This window comes from Sceloporus undulatus, chromosome 4 (genome assembly GCF_019175285.1).
Source record: "Sceloporus undulatus isolate JIND9_A2432 ecotype Alabama chromosome 4, SceUnd_v1.1, whole genome shotgun sequence".
Taxonomy (NCBI): Eukaryota; Metazoa; Chordata; class Lepidosauria; order Squamata; family Phrynosomatidae; genus Sceloporus; species Sceloporus undulatus.
The window spans coordinates 6,774,011-6,789,273 of record NC_056525.1 but is presented as its reverse complement, the minus strand read 5'-3'; the positions used below and the strand labels follow the sequence as shown (position 1 = coordinate 6,789,273).

Genomic DNA, 15,263 nt, shown 5'->3' with positions numbered 1-15,263 from the left:
CTGCAAGGCAATACCATCCAATGTCATGTCTAGTCTGGTTCTTAAAATCTGCTTTCTTCAAGCCAAGAAGAACACGCTGCTTACCTGTGATTTTGTTTCTTGAAGTGGTCATCTGCAAACTCACACAAGCTTCCTCCACAGTGCACAAACTGGAAAGTTCTACAGCTGAGCAATCTTTCTGGTTAAATTGCTGAATATGCTTTGTTTTAATTATTTTTAGTGCTTTAAACTGCATTTAATTTTACTGTTCTTAATTCTATTTAGACCAGTGGTCCTCAAACTTTGATCCTCCAGGTGTTTCAGACTTCAATTCCTAGAAACTCTAGCCAGGCTGGACAACATTCAGGAATTCTGGGACCTGAAGTCTAAAACATCTGGAGGCCAAAAGTTTGGGAACTACTGATTTATCCTTTGTATGTTTTAGTGACGTGAATTGTTATCTATATCTGTTTTAATAATAATAATAATAATAATAATAATAATAATAATAATAATTTGTATCCTGCCTCTCCCTGTATTGGATCGAGGCAGTAACAACAACAAAAAGAACAATAAAAATACAACACAACAAGCCACAAGTAAAAACATATCTCCCTCCCACCCTAAAACAGTGTTAAAACAACAATTCCCAATAAAACACTCCCAATAAAATAGTCAATAAAATCAATTATGATAGCAGTCTGGTGGGAATGGCTATGCAACTGGAGAGCGAACATTCTGAGGAGGCCAGTTTGGGAAGGCCTGCCGGAAGAGATCTGTTTTTATTGCCTTCTTAAAGGCCTCCAAAGATGTTATATGGTGGATCTCCTCCGGCAGGTCATTCCAGATTTTTGGAGTGGCAACAGAAAACGTCCTCTGGGAAGTCGTTACCAGTCTGGTTTTCTTAGACTGCAAGAGATTCTTCCCAGAGGACCTGAGAGTGCAGGGATTGTATGGGAGGAAGTGTTCCCTCAGGTACGCTGGACCCAAGCCATGCAGGGCTTTATAGGTAATGACCAACACCTTATACTGTGCTCAGAAGCTAATAGGCAGCCAGTGTAGGGATTTTAAAATACTAGGTGTAATAGGATCAAATATAGAACTCCCTGTAACCAATCTGGCTGCCATATTTTGGACCAGTTGCAGCTTCCAAATGAGGCATGAGAGTTGTATGCCATCTTGAGTCTTAAGGATGAGGAAAAAGCTGGCTGGATAGAAGGATGGGCCTCTCTCTCTCTCTCTCCCTAGATCGATATATAGGCTAAATTTATTTTATTGTATAACACCCTGAGGACGATATAGAACAGGATGTAATATTTTAATAGCAAAAAACTTAAGTCTTCATTTCCTTTACTGAACATTAGCTGAGGATGAAGCAATCTTTATAATGGACTTACAAGAAATACAAGCTTATTAAAGAACAGGAATGCATGACCAATTAAGGAGGGGGGAAACCAAGTAAAGATAACACTTTGATTTTTGGGTTCCTGTTTCCTTTAGGCAATACTGATCTATGAAGCAAGAAACCAAAAGTATTCTGAAGAGGTAACAAAATAGAAGGTGGACTTAGTGTGGTTTCAGATTGCTGGTCTCATGACCACTGGCCTTGCTACCCCTTTCCTCATGATGCCTGAGTCATACCCCTTCCCCTCAGAGAATACACCATTAAAAAAATTGGAATATGTTTGGTCATACACCTGCTTTCACTGGTATTGCATTCAGCACAATACCAGATTACAAAAGGCAGTAACATTTTTGAGAAGTCAATTGACATCTGTACAGAAAGCCCTCCTTTATTTATATTTGTTTAACAAATCTATGTGTCACTTCTCAGGTAGAACCCTTCAGGTTTTGAAACTAAATAAGAGGATTATTACTCATTTGACAGTCTTTTAAATAGTACATCTTGAGTGAACTCTTCCAGGTCAAATCTTTTACTCACTTGGGTAAGGAGGGAAGGGTGTCACTAGACAGGCCCAGGCTGACTCCGTGAGACTAAAATCTTAACACTAAAAAGCAAATGGAATATTTAGTCTCCTAATCCTGCCTCTACCCAGAAGTAAAACAAAACTTATGTGTTCTTTAAGAAGAAACATGCATGCATAGGGATAGACACACAAAACAGAGATGGATTGAAATCCACAGTAAAAGGTTTTCTTTGGAGCTAGGCCAGAAAAAAACTGGCTTAGGTTGCTTGTTGGGGTTTATGGTTAATTAACAAACCTTGGCTTATTTAAAAAGAGGGCAATACAAACAACAAGCCAAATTTTAACAAACCACATCATAGCTTGTCATGACATGTGAATGTAAGGACATTTTTGTTTAAACAGGCCTTTTGAGATCTGGCAGGGTTGGTTTTATTGGGAGATGAGAGGGTTGGACTTGGACTGTTTAATTTTAACTCTTGTATGTTTTTTAAAAAATTATATTTGTAATTTTTATATTTTTATGATTTTCAGTGTACAATTTTAACTTATGTTTATATTTGTTCACCACATTGGGTCCCACTTTGGGAGAAAGGCGGGATAACAATAAAATAAATACATAAATAAGGACAGTTTGCGTACCTGTAACGGTAGTTCTTTGAGTGGCCATCTGTGAACTCACACAAATGGATTCTCCTGCACCTGCTCAGTGCACTGGTCACAACATTCTAGACTATCATTACATAAGCTTATTGGTGGTAGCAATGTCCATCTTCACCACCTCTATATAAGGGGCTTCCTGCGGAAAACACCATTTCCATGGACACTGATGCAGCAATCCAAACGATAGGCAGGATATGATGACAAGAGGATGGATGGGATTGTGTGAGTCCACAGGTGACCACTTGAAGAACTACTGTTATAGGTATGCAACCTATCCTTCATCCAGACATGGAGCTATGGATTCATGCTACAGGAAAGTGATTCCACCTAAATATTAGGAAGAATTTCTGGATGGTGAAAGCTCTTTGGAAGTGGAAAACACTGCCTTGGACATGGTGGAGTCTCTTTCTTTGAAGGTTTTTAAGCAAAGGCTGGATGACCATTTGTTGGGAAAGCTTTTATTGTGTGTTCCTGCATAGCAGAATCAGGTTGGACTGGATGGCCCTAGGGGGTCTCTTCCGATCCTATGATTGGTCATCTTATTCACCCTTCTCAGCTCCAACTTTTCAATATCATCCTTGATGTATAGAATTAATCCTCACTCAGCTATGTCTAGTCTCTCAGTCTTAGAGGAAGGCAATGGCAAACCCCTCTGAACAAATCTTGCCAAGAAAATCTTGTGTTAGCGTCTTCTTAGGGTTGCCATAAGTCAGAAATGATATAAAGACACAGAACAACAAGTGGTTAAGTTTTCCAGCACTAATAATTTGTTGTTGCTGTATGCCTTCAAGTCAATTCTGACTTGTGACAACCCTAAGGTGACCTTATCATGGGCTTTTCTTAGCAAAAATGCTTAAAAAGGGGGTACCATTGTCATCCTCAGAGGCTGAGAGAATGTGATTTTTGCTCACGGTCATCCATTGGGTTTCCACAGCTGATTGATGATTCAAACCCTGGTCTCCCAGAGTACTAGTTTAACAATCAAACCTCTATGCCATGCTGGCTCTCAAAGAATAATAATATACACTGATAATATCAACATGTAAAGCTGACTCCTAGCAGGAGTCACATTGGTGCTAGAAACATGGAAAAATATGCACTATCTTTAATTCCAAGGTTGACAAAATGTCTGCTGTACTTTCTAAAGGCACTGTCTGTGGAGGTTTCCCTGTATGCATTTCAAGAGATGAGCATCCTATGGACCACAAGAAAAGACCACAATACAAAAAGGATGTTGACAAGCTGGAGCATGTCCAAAGGAGGGTAACCAAAATGGTGAAAAGTCTGGAAACCATGCCTGATGAGAATTGAATTAGGGAGCTGGGTATGTATAGCCTGGAGAAGATTAAGAGGTGACATGATAGCCATCTTTAAATATCTGAAGCGATGTCATATGGAAGAAGGAGAAAGCTTATTTTCTGCTGCTCTAAAGACTAGGACATGGAGCAATGGGCTCAAGCTACAGAAAAAGTGATTCCACCTAAACATTAGGTAGAACTTTGTGATGTTAACAGCTATTTGACAGTGAAAGATGTTGCCCCAGAGATTGATGGAGTCTCTCTCTTTGGAGGTATTTAAACAGAGGCTGTTGGGAGTGCTTTGACTGTGTCTTCCTGTATGGCAGAAGGAGGTTGCATTAGATGGCCCTTGGAGTCTCTTCTGACTCTATGATTCTATGACTTATTGCAACACTCTGAATGTGCCTTCCAGTAACTTCCATACAAAATAAACATGGAACATCAAGTCATCCTGTACTGAGAGAAGAGGAAAACAAAACATGGAAAGTTTCCAAATCTTGAACAAAACCTGAAGCCAACCTTTAACAGGCTCTCCCAGCATGCTTCGCAACAAGTGAAGGTGCACATTTGGCATTTGAAAGGCACAATACGCTCAGACTGGCATTTAACACATTGGAATCCTCCTGGAATGGAAAAGAGAGGGAAAGAGACACTGACCTTCAAAAGAGATGGACACTTTGGCTGCAAATATTCCTTTCATGTTCTTTTTGCCATCTTACACAGGGAAGAATGCCGCAGAACCGATATAGTAAGAGGTAACATTCTTAAATATTACATTTCAAAGATATAGCCATGTTAGTCTGCGGATCAGAGAGCAAAGGGATCTTGTAGCACATCTGAGACTAACTGAAAGAAGCTGGTAGCATGAGCTTTTGTAGACATCAGTCTACTTCCTGAGATGCAGACTGAAGTCTATGAAAGTTCACGCTACCACACTACCAGCTTCTTTTCTTAAATATTTTTTTCTTGGATAGAAAAATGGAGGGGAAGCACACTCTGGCTCTGCCACTGGCCAGGAGACCAAGAGCCACAGAAAAGCTGTATTCTGCTTCTCTCCAGAAAAAGACCATAGCAAGAGAAATAAGTAATGTAGCCTCCTCAGTTGGCAGGAGGAGAAGCAGCAATGACCTTGTTCACCTTCCCCTTCACATCTGGATTCACCTACCATTGCACTTTGGAAGCCAAAAGGAAGGGATACAAAAGTATTTAGCCCAGCCCTTGTACTTAGGACAAGAGGGAAGTATCAGAACAGAATAAGCAGAAAGAGAATAGATCCCAATTGGCAAGGGGTTCAGGCAAGGATGCATATTATCACTCCATCTGTTCAACCTGTATGCAGAAAATATCATACAAAGAGCAGATTTAATCCCAGAAGAAGGAGTAAAGACAGGAGGAAGGAACATCAACAATCTAAGATACGCACATGACTTCGGACTATTAGTAGAAAACATCATGGACTTGGAACAATTATTAAGGAAGGTCAAGGAAGAAAGTGCAAAGGCAGTCTTGTTGCTAGACATAAAGGAAACAAAAATAACAACCACAGAGGATGTACATAAATGCAACATAGACAATAAGGAAATTAAAACAGTTAAATATTCCCCATACCTTGGATCAAACATGATCAGAAAGGAGACTGCAGTCAAGAAATAAAAAGGAGAGTAGGAATGGGAAGTAAAGTTAGAATTGTCCATTTCATTGTATTCCCCATTACTATGTACAGACTGAACAGTGAAGAAAGTGGATAAAAAGAAAATCACCTCATTTGAGATGTGGTGCTGGAGAAGAGTCCTGAGAATACCGTGGACAGCCAAAAAGACAAACAAATGGGTCCTTCCACAGATCAAGCCTGAAATAGCCCTAGAAGCCAAGATGATCAAACTGAAGCTCTCGTACTTTGGCCATGTCATAAGAAGCCACCACTCATTAGAAAAGACATTAATGCTGGGAAAGGTAGAGGGTAGTAGAACTAGAGAAGACTGCATGCCAGATGGCTAGATTCAATCAGGGAGGTCAAAGGCCTAAATCTTCAAGACCTAATTACACTAGTGGAGGATAGAGGGGTCTTGGAGATGTCTCATTCATAAGTTCACCATGAGTGGAGGTTGACTCAAAGGCAGCTAACAACAACAACTCTTGGACTGGGGTACTCAGAACTGGACACAGGATTCTATGTGATGTCTGAATGCAGTGGCACTATTATTTCCCATGAGCTGGATACTACATTCCTGTTGATGTAGCCTAGAACTGCACTGGCGTCACACTTTTGACTTGTATCGCTTGTGATCTACTAATATCCCTAGATCACGCACTGCTAATCCAGAGCTGAGAAGCTGTATCCATTCAAATTCAGAGACCGCCTGTATTAGGACTGGACTGAACTACCACACCCATGATCCCACACCACTTAGTATGCTTGTCAGTCATGCTGGGAACTGATGTCCAACGATATCTGAAGGGCTACAGTTGTCCGTCCTACTAAGAAGGGAAGGTCAATTTTGCTTAAGTGGGACATAAATTCCTAATTATTGCTCACTACTTCATTCTCTACTTGCATGGCAGATGGACAGGACTGTCTCTTTATGTTTTAATTGGAATCAGTTGCTTTAAAAAACCTTAACCAGGATTAAAACAAAATAATTTTTTTTGTTCCTGAAAAGCAATAATGTTGCCAGTTTATTTTATGAACACATCTGTCACAGATAAGGAATGGGGGAAAACACGAGTGGGGACAAGGGCTGATTGTCTGAGTGAAAGCAAAGGCATGCAATGAGAACTAATTAAAGGAAGTGATCTCTTTTCCAACTTTGCCAAGCAGGCAAGTGAAAGTGGGAGTACTTCCTCACAAGAGCTGAAAATAGAAAGCTACTACACACTAAATCAGGTTATAGTTACGTTTTGTATCTTACTTTTTAATCTGACACAGCAGCAATTTTCCGAATTTTCAGGCAGCCAAGTTTCCCCTAGCTTTGCCACTTCAGACCTTTTAGCAAGGAAAGTTCAACACTGAACCATTAATTTGATACAAAAAAAAAAAGATATGCTCTATTGAACTATGCACTCATGATGTATTTCCTAGGCAGCTGAGACACCTTAGTAGGGAATGTTTTTTCTTGATCTATATACACCTACCTCCTACTGGTGAAATAGGTACAATATCAGAATTTGTGGGTGCTCGTAAACTGGTGCGGTCTCCCTTGGTCTCCTGAGACTTTGAGCTGCTTATGGGCGAGGCTATAGTTTGGCTTTCCTCCAGTATCACATTTTTGGAGGTCCCTGTGGACAAAATTCCAAAAATAAATCTCAGAAAAGCATATATATAGTTTGATTCTCGTTATCTACTGCTCTTTCAATTATGTAGAAATATCTCTCCTAACCTTTTTGTGCCTACACTTTACAGATAGCTTGCAACAATATAAAATCATTAATACCTCACAGAATCATAGAATTGGAAGAGACCCCAAGGGCCATCCAGTCCAACCCCTGACATGCAATAACTCACAATCAAAGCACTCCCAAAGATGGTTGTATTGGGCCAAAAGTTTATAGCCTCAGCAAACCTTGGTTCAGGCTGCAGTTAGCTTTAAAAATGTGTAGGCCTCATGCATCTTGCTAGAAGAATGAGTCAAAGAAAGTTCTCCTCATCCGTGATGGTACAGGGGAAGAGACAGGACATTCCAGAGTAAAGGAGAGATAAGCGGTTCCTAGCTCATCCTGGCATCTGTGATTTGATAGACAATTTGCTGAGTAGGCACGGGAATGTCTTTCTCCCCTTTCCTTTGGTGCAGACTCTGTAGGATACATGATGATGTAGTATATGTTAAGCTGGTGCTAAATCATAACAATATATAACTGTGCAAGCAGACAAAGGAAAGGTGCCTTGCAGATCACACATGCCGGACTGCCTGGCCTTTGTATATGTATGTCTTTGCCTTTGTTTATGTTAACCTGCTTGAGACTTTGGATCTATGCTTTTATTTCTTTCTATTTTTGTTGTTTCAAATAAATAGCCTTCTTGAGACCAAAACTGTGTGGTCATTTTACCTGTCTCCCAACCCTGGAACCCACACACTTGACAACTGGAGCCCTTGAGAGTGTTCCACTTGACAGCTAATGTCTGGGCTGTGAGTGAAATAATGGCCATCCTGCTTCTGTTTAAAAACCTCCAAAGGAGGCTCCTCCACACTCCAAGGCATAAAATGATATATAGGTGTCCCCCTGTGTTTAGATGCCTGGTTTTTTTTTTTTTTGACAAATTCTATCCAGTAATGACTAAATTACTTCCCAGTATCATAAATTCACTGTATAATCCACTCTTTTCAGCCACATGTAGAGTTAATGGGGTCTGATTATGTATAATTTAAAAGGGTCAAAAGAGCAGTTCAGCAGTTGCAGCTACTACAGTATTATAGCAACAGCAATAGCAGTTACATTTCTATACCGATTCATACTACGCACTCTCTAAGTGGTTTACAACATGCAAGCCAATTGCCCCAAACAAGCTGGGTACTCATTTTACCAACCTATGGAAGGCTGAGTCGACCTTGAAACCCCTCAGGATCTAACTCACAATATTGTGGTTGCAGTACAGTACAGCATTTAACCAATGTGCCACCAGGGCTCCCTATTGTACTGTGTGCACACTGGATAAAAAGCTTGCACTTTGCACAATGCTTTTGTGACCACATGCTGCCTTTTTCTCCCAACTCAGCACCATCATTTATTTGATCAGTCTATGAAGGAACCTTGTGGCCATCTCCTTCTGATGCCAGGGAAGACAGCTGGGAGGGGTACTCGGCCACACCTGGAAACACTCAGGAAAGTTTGGAAGCAGCTTTAAAGGAGAAAGTGGAGCATCCTGTCTTGCTCTCCTGAGGAGCACATAGAAGGAAAGAAAAAAGAAGAAAAATGGGGCAAGGGAGAAAGAAGGGTACAGAGTAGGTGAACGTGTTTGTTCCCAGTGGGTCTGGAAGGTGGGGGAGAACTGAGGAGAGAGGAAAGGATTGATTGCGGCATAGTGTACTCATTTGCCACTGCCGTCTCCTTTTGTCTCCACCTTGCCTTTGCCAGCTGCTGCTAGTGTTGCCACCAATACTTCTTCTCTGCCCCCCACCACACCCATGCCAAACCATGAGGCAGGTGAGTGGGTGGGCTTTCCTGCAGAATTCAAGCCACTTCTTGCTTGAAATGCCTTGCCACATTTCCAAAAGAATGAGCCACCTGATTTGAACAATCTTTGTCTGGAGGGCAGGAAATGATGGAGGGGAGAGAAGTAGTTGAAGGTTTTGTGTGCAACCCTCAGAGTGCCCTCCCCCTCTTCAACACCACTCTCCATCTGTAGCCTCTTCCAAACTTTCCTGAGTTCTTCCAGGTGCAGCCAAATACAGGTGTTGCCTGCTTATTTAACAATTAGGGACTAGAATACTATAGGTTCCACGTTTTAATGATTTCTGCTTTTTGACAGTGCCTTGGTCCCTAACTTGTTGAATCCTGTATTAAACACAATAAAGAAGTGCAACAAAAACAGTGGCCATAGATAAAACTGTAAAATTTCTTTTAAAGGTCAAATGCACTAGCCGGACAATGGCCTCTTTGGGTTCTCTACTGGGATAATTCAAGAAGACCAAGCTGTACTACAATGGTGGGGTATAGCTGGTGGAACAGCACATACATGGGAAGGAAACCTATGAAAAGTTGCATTTGTGGCTCCCACTTGAGCTTCAAGAAAGCAGGAAAGGGGCTCAGTTGAGGGCAGGAGTCACAAATAGACTGAATTTGAGGAAGTTTTTAAAGAAAGATGATAATTCCCTGTTGGCTGTGGAATTCTAAGAGTTATAGTCCAAAAGAATATGAGATGACATGATTTGTTGGAAAAGGCAATGTTTGGCACGTAGAAGGCAGTAGAAAGAGGGAGACAACATAACAGGTAGAGAGACTCAATCAAAGAAACCACAGCCTTGAGTTTGCAAGACCTGAGCAGGACTGCTGTTATCATGTTGACTTGGAGGTCTCTTGTACATAGGGTCACCATAAGTCAAAGTCAACTTAATAGCAATTAACAAGGACACCAAATGAAATCTACATTTTTCAAGCTCTGTAAGTTAAGCCATGCAGCAGGTTGCAAAAATCTGTCTGACCAGAGGTGACACTGAGACAAAAATGTTTATATACAAATGTGGGGAAATTGAAACATCTCATAGCATTTTCTTGCCACTCCTCTATAAACTAGTGGTGGTTTCCAGCCTTCTTGTAGTTTATTTCTTACACAATATGTTGCTTTCGTTGTGCCTTCAAGTCATTTCCAGTTTATGGCTACCTTAAGGTGAACCTATCATAAGGTTTTCTTGGCAAGATTTGTTTAGAGGGGAGTTTGCCACTATTGCCTTCCTCTGAGGCTGAGAGATTGTGACTTGCCCAAGGTCACCCAGGAGGTTTCCATGGCTGAGCAGAGAGATTTGAATCCTGGTCTGCAGAGTCATAGTCCAATGCTCCAAACATTACATCACATTGGCTTTCTATATCTTACACAATATAGAAAGGATTAATAACACAGAAAAGTAGATTTAAAACACCACTGGAGGTTTCTCTTATAAGAAGCTCACTGCTGAATGGATTGCTATCATGCCTTTCAATTAAGAGAGGGATAGACTGTACTGTCAGCATGAAAACACCTGTGAAACAAGCCTTCCAAACCTGGGGTTGGACTGGCAGCTTTATCCTCAGTTTTGGTTTCTCCTGCAGTGGGGTATGAGTCCCTTGCATCAATGTCATGCCCCTCCTGAGCTGGCAAGAGAACCTCTTCACTTTCTCCAGGGTAACTCATTCCCATCAGCTCTTCGCACATTTGTCTGAATTGCTTCTTGTGATGGGGCCGTACAAACATAGAGAACCCTGTCAATGGAAACAACAAACATGACATAAATACAGACTTGGAGGTAATCTGTAATAAGCCAGGGACTTCTAGGGGGGAAAGGGACGTATTTTATGTTTTTCACAATAAGAAAGGAAAAGAGTAACATTTTGTCTCATCCCAAAAATCTGTCTGTGCTCTTTCTATTGAAATCAGGAAGACCCAACTTTGAAGACATTTGGTTTTAAGAATTGACAAATAATGACTCACTACACAGTGACAAATTAGAGTACAGATCAGCCTTAATTAACAAGATAGTGCATTACTTCTTTAACAGAAAATTTAGTACCAGAGGCAGAAATAACAAGGAGAGAATAGGGACTGGATCCTACACCATAAAAAGTTCAACATGCTTCAGCAGATTTTTTATTCAAAACTAACCCCATTCAGATGTGAAGTGAAACAACCAGGTCAGCTAAGCTGCCATAAGTAAAAAATAATTTTAAAAAATTGGGCTCAGGACAGAACCCCACTGGACACCCCACTGGTCACTTCTCTCCAGGATGAAAAGGAGACATTGCTGAGCACCCTTTGGGTTCAGTCAGTCAGTCAAACTATTATAAATCCAGCTTGCAACTATTTTTTAAATAACGATATTGGCTGCCTTGTGGCATCCCAACTGGTCACTTCTCTCCAGGATGAAAAGGAGCCATTCAGACTGAGCATACAGAATCAGGCTTATCAAGTTACACAAAAGCAACAAGTAGTAACCAAGAACAGATTAAAGAGTCCAGACCCATGGAATTATATCCAGAAATTCAACATTAAACACACATGATAGGTTAATACAGCATATGGGACTGAAAAGGGTTGGATGCTGGAAGGCTTTATCCATAGAGAGGCAAGAATCAAAGGTGGACTGAAGGGCTTGGGACAAGATGAGACATTCTCACCAGCTTCACAGGTACAGTTGATGTAGACACAACATAGACTAAAGCCATAAAACTTCTGGTCAGGAGAACAGCTGTAGCTTGGAGGGAATGGATATCACAGCTGTCATATAGTGATTACAGAGTCCAAAAACTGAGTATGGAACAAATTAACTCATGTAATTGTATAGCTACATGCAGCAGCTTGTCATGCAGCATCACGTATCCTGCATCTCAGGAAGTAGACTGAAGTCTACGAAAGCTCATGCTACCAGTTTCTTTCTTTCAGTTAGTCTCAAAGGTGCTACAAGATCCCTTTGCACTCTGATTCCCTAACATGGTTATGTCTTTGAAATGTAATATTTAGGAATGCCACCTCTTACTACATCAGTTCTGAGGCATTATTTTTTGTGTAAGATGGCAAAAAGAATGTAAAAGGAATATTTGAAGCCAAAGAGTCCATCTCTTTTGAAAGTCAAGGTCTCTTTTCCATTCCAGGAGAATTCCAATGTGTTAAATGCCAGTCTGAGCATATTGTGCCTTTTAAATGCCAGATGTGCACCTTCATTTGTTGCAAAGCATGCTGGGACAGCTTATTAAAGGTTGGCTTTGGATTTTGTTCAAGATTTGGAAACTTTCCATGTTTTGTTTTCCTCTTCTCTCAGAACAGGATGACTTGATGTTCCATGTTTATTTTGTATGGAAGTTACTGGAAGGCACACTGTCTTCAGAGTGATGCAATAAGTCATAGAATCATAGAGTCAGAAGAGATGCCAAGGGCCATCCAATGCAACCTCTTTCTGCCATGCAAGAAGACAAAGTCAAAGCACTCCCAACAGCCTCTGTTTAAATACCTCCAAAGAGAGAGACTCCATCAATCTCTGGGGCAACATCTTTCACTGTCAAACAGCTGTTAACATCACAAAGTTCTACCTAATGTTTAGGTGGTATCACTTTTTCTGTAGCTTGAGCCCATTGCTCCATGTCCTAGTCTTTAGAGCAGCAGAAAATAAGCTTTCTCCTTCTTCCATATTTTAAAGATGGCTATTGTGTCACCTCTTAATTGTCTCTTCTCCAGGCTAAACATACCCAGCCCTCACCCGGGTAGGCTGTCATGGTAAGAGGACTGCTGCATTGAATCTCAAGTGGCCACATGGTGTTGCAGAGGAATTGTGGAGATGACCATCAATACTACCACAAAGAAGAGGGGAATTATACCAAGTTGTAAGGGTGAAGAGAAGCAAGCTGAATCTCTATTTCCATTCAGGGTTGTCCCCACATGGTTTCCCTTTCTCTGATTTGTTTTTAATGTGGTGGGATCTGGACCTTTCACCACATTCCAATCTGTTCAAATAATGGAAGGGAAATCAGGGATGACCTAACTCCCACGGACATATAAAACTTTCCAGTAAGGGACATAAGGGGGAATCCTTGCCTCCAGGCTAACTTCGGCTTCTAGCAATTTGCCAGATTCTTGGCAAATGGTCACGCTGACCTGCAGGCAACTTTATGGCCAGAGATTAGTGTACAGAAGAATCAACAAGTAGTAAATAATAAATAAACAAGTAATATCCCCAGAAGGCCCTGAATTACTAAGTACAGTAATTACGATCAGGAAGAGCTTAGCAAAATGTCATCATCTCTTAATAAGAAATTACTTGGTGGTGTTGGGGTTTGTTTTTGTTTGTTTGTTTGGTACTCAGTTAAAATTAGAATTCTTGAGAAACCTATTCCAATGAGTAACAAATTCCGAAGGCAATTAATCAGTCCTGGGTGTGTACATGCCAAAGATTTTGGTTTCAGTAAGTGGCCAATTACTTTGGTCTCCATTACTTGTTTAGAGCACTAGTTTAAGCAATATCTACTATAAGTTATTTTAGTCAATTTTATAGTGATTCTACTAGGAAAAAAAACCCTCTTTGCTCTGAAAGCTTCCCACAAGTAAACATCTGACTATTAGAAAATCCTCTGGCCTTCTACAGAAACCCAACCCAACTTGGAACCCACCCCATTAATGTCTTATTAAACGCATAAGGTCAACTAGTGGGGTTCAGAAACTTTGTGGCTATCTGATCAACCATTTTGTGTTTGATGCCAATGATGGCAGCACTTGATTCACATCTGGCCTGCTGAGTCAATTTCTACAACATCCATTGATAACACTGAGATGGGAAAGATGTGTCTCTCCATCTAAGCTAACTTAACTTGGTGTCGGGATTTCAGGAACGTGCTTTCAGGAATCTGTGACCTGGGATATGATAAAAAAATAAATTACACCTGGCATCATTCGTTCAGCAGCTATGATACTGTAAACTGGATTTACGATCTCCTAATTGCTGAAGATTCATGTTTAGAGTCATTAATACTTGCATATCCCCCCCAACCTACTTTTTCAGCTTGCAGCATCGCAACAGAAGGGTTTCTAAGGAACTGCTGATTGGGGCACTGGAAAGTGATGTTTGCAGCATTCTCCTGGTTGCAAAGTGCATTGAAACCAACAACTGGAGTAGAATTCTTAGGGGTTTCTCCAGCTGCCTGATTGCAACATGGCCTGCAATGGGAATACCACTGTAGATATCATTTCCCAGTGCCAATAAGCAACAACTCAGAAACCTTTCAGTTGTGATTCTGGCAGGATGAGAAAGGGGGTGTAACTATAAAGATGGAGCTCCATCATTGTAGTTATTTCTGATGATGCAGGATCTTGGCCCTCTTTGTTATTTTCAATAACCTCACTAACTGAAATGTAGTATATCCTTCAATTATGAGTGAAGGCAAAAAAGGAAAGTAGTATTAGCAGTACCTGTGTCTTTGCCATCAATAGAAAGCACAGGTATTTTCATATCACATCACACTTTTTCAAATTGAAACCTTTGTTCTGTAGGCCACCCCCATATCCATCACAGTACTCATTTTCTTGTAGTCTATGAACTTTCTCTGTAGCAGCAACCCAGTTGTGGAACCACTGCCACCATCCCTACCTCCATTAGAAGCCCAACAGGCACCTACAATGATGCTATTCTAGTGCCGAGTAAAAACATAAAATCATACAGTATGGCCATTTATGAAAACCTTGGGGAATCTAACTGATTTTGTTCAAAGCTACACATCTGTGATTTTAAACTGTTTTAACATGTGAGTGGTTTTAAACAGTCTTAGCAGTCTTTCGGAGGTGTCCTCTATCTCTTTTTGCTTTCATTTCTTAATACTTACATCTGCTGCTAGTCTTGCCCCAATATTGGCCTGGTACAGACAGGCAAAATGTGACGTGGCGTCGGTAGGGTTAGGGAGCGCACACCATGCACATGCTCCCTAACCCTAGTACTACTGGTTTCGGCAAAATGGCATGTCGCACCGCACTTGTGACACCATGAGTGCACTTTTTGCGGGTTCTTTTTCCACCAGCAGGAAGCTGCATGGTTTGTCTGCTGTATTCCCCCTCCCCCGGCGGAAAACTAGGTGCCAGCAGACCGCCCTTTTTATGTGGTCTGTACCGGGCCATTATCATTAACTATTAACTAACTATCAATTGTGAGGATAGATGGAAATTAAAAACTGTGGAGAGAAGGGTTGGAGGTAACGGTATTAACAGCTTGAAATTTTGAGGACCTATCTGTCA

At 40.9% G+C, this 15,263-nt stretch overlaps 1 protein-coding gene across 9 annotated transcripts in view; it reads right to left on the bottom strand.

Annotated features, from left to right (window-relative positions):
- RTEL1 (regulator of telomere elongation helicase 1) overlaps positions 1-15,263 on the bottom strand; it is a 98,656-nt gene that overhangs the window by 2,159 nt on the left and 81,234 nt on the right. For 3 of the 9 annotated variants that reach the window (XM_042463578.1, XM_042463580.1, XM_042463579.1), the window contains exons 33-35: positions 10,559-10,756; positions 6,998-7,141; positions 4,385-4,488 (exon numbers count right to left, since the gene is read on the bottom strand). In XM_042463578.1, coding sequence (XP_042319512.1) covers positions 4,385-4,488; positions 6,998-7,141; positions 10,559-10,756 — 446 coding nt within the window. The other 6 variants (XR_006103536.1, XR_006103537.1, XM_042463583.1 and 3 more) reach the window with 6 other exon arrangements.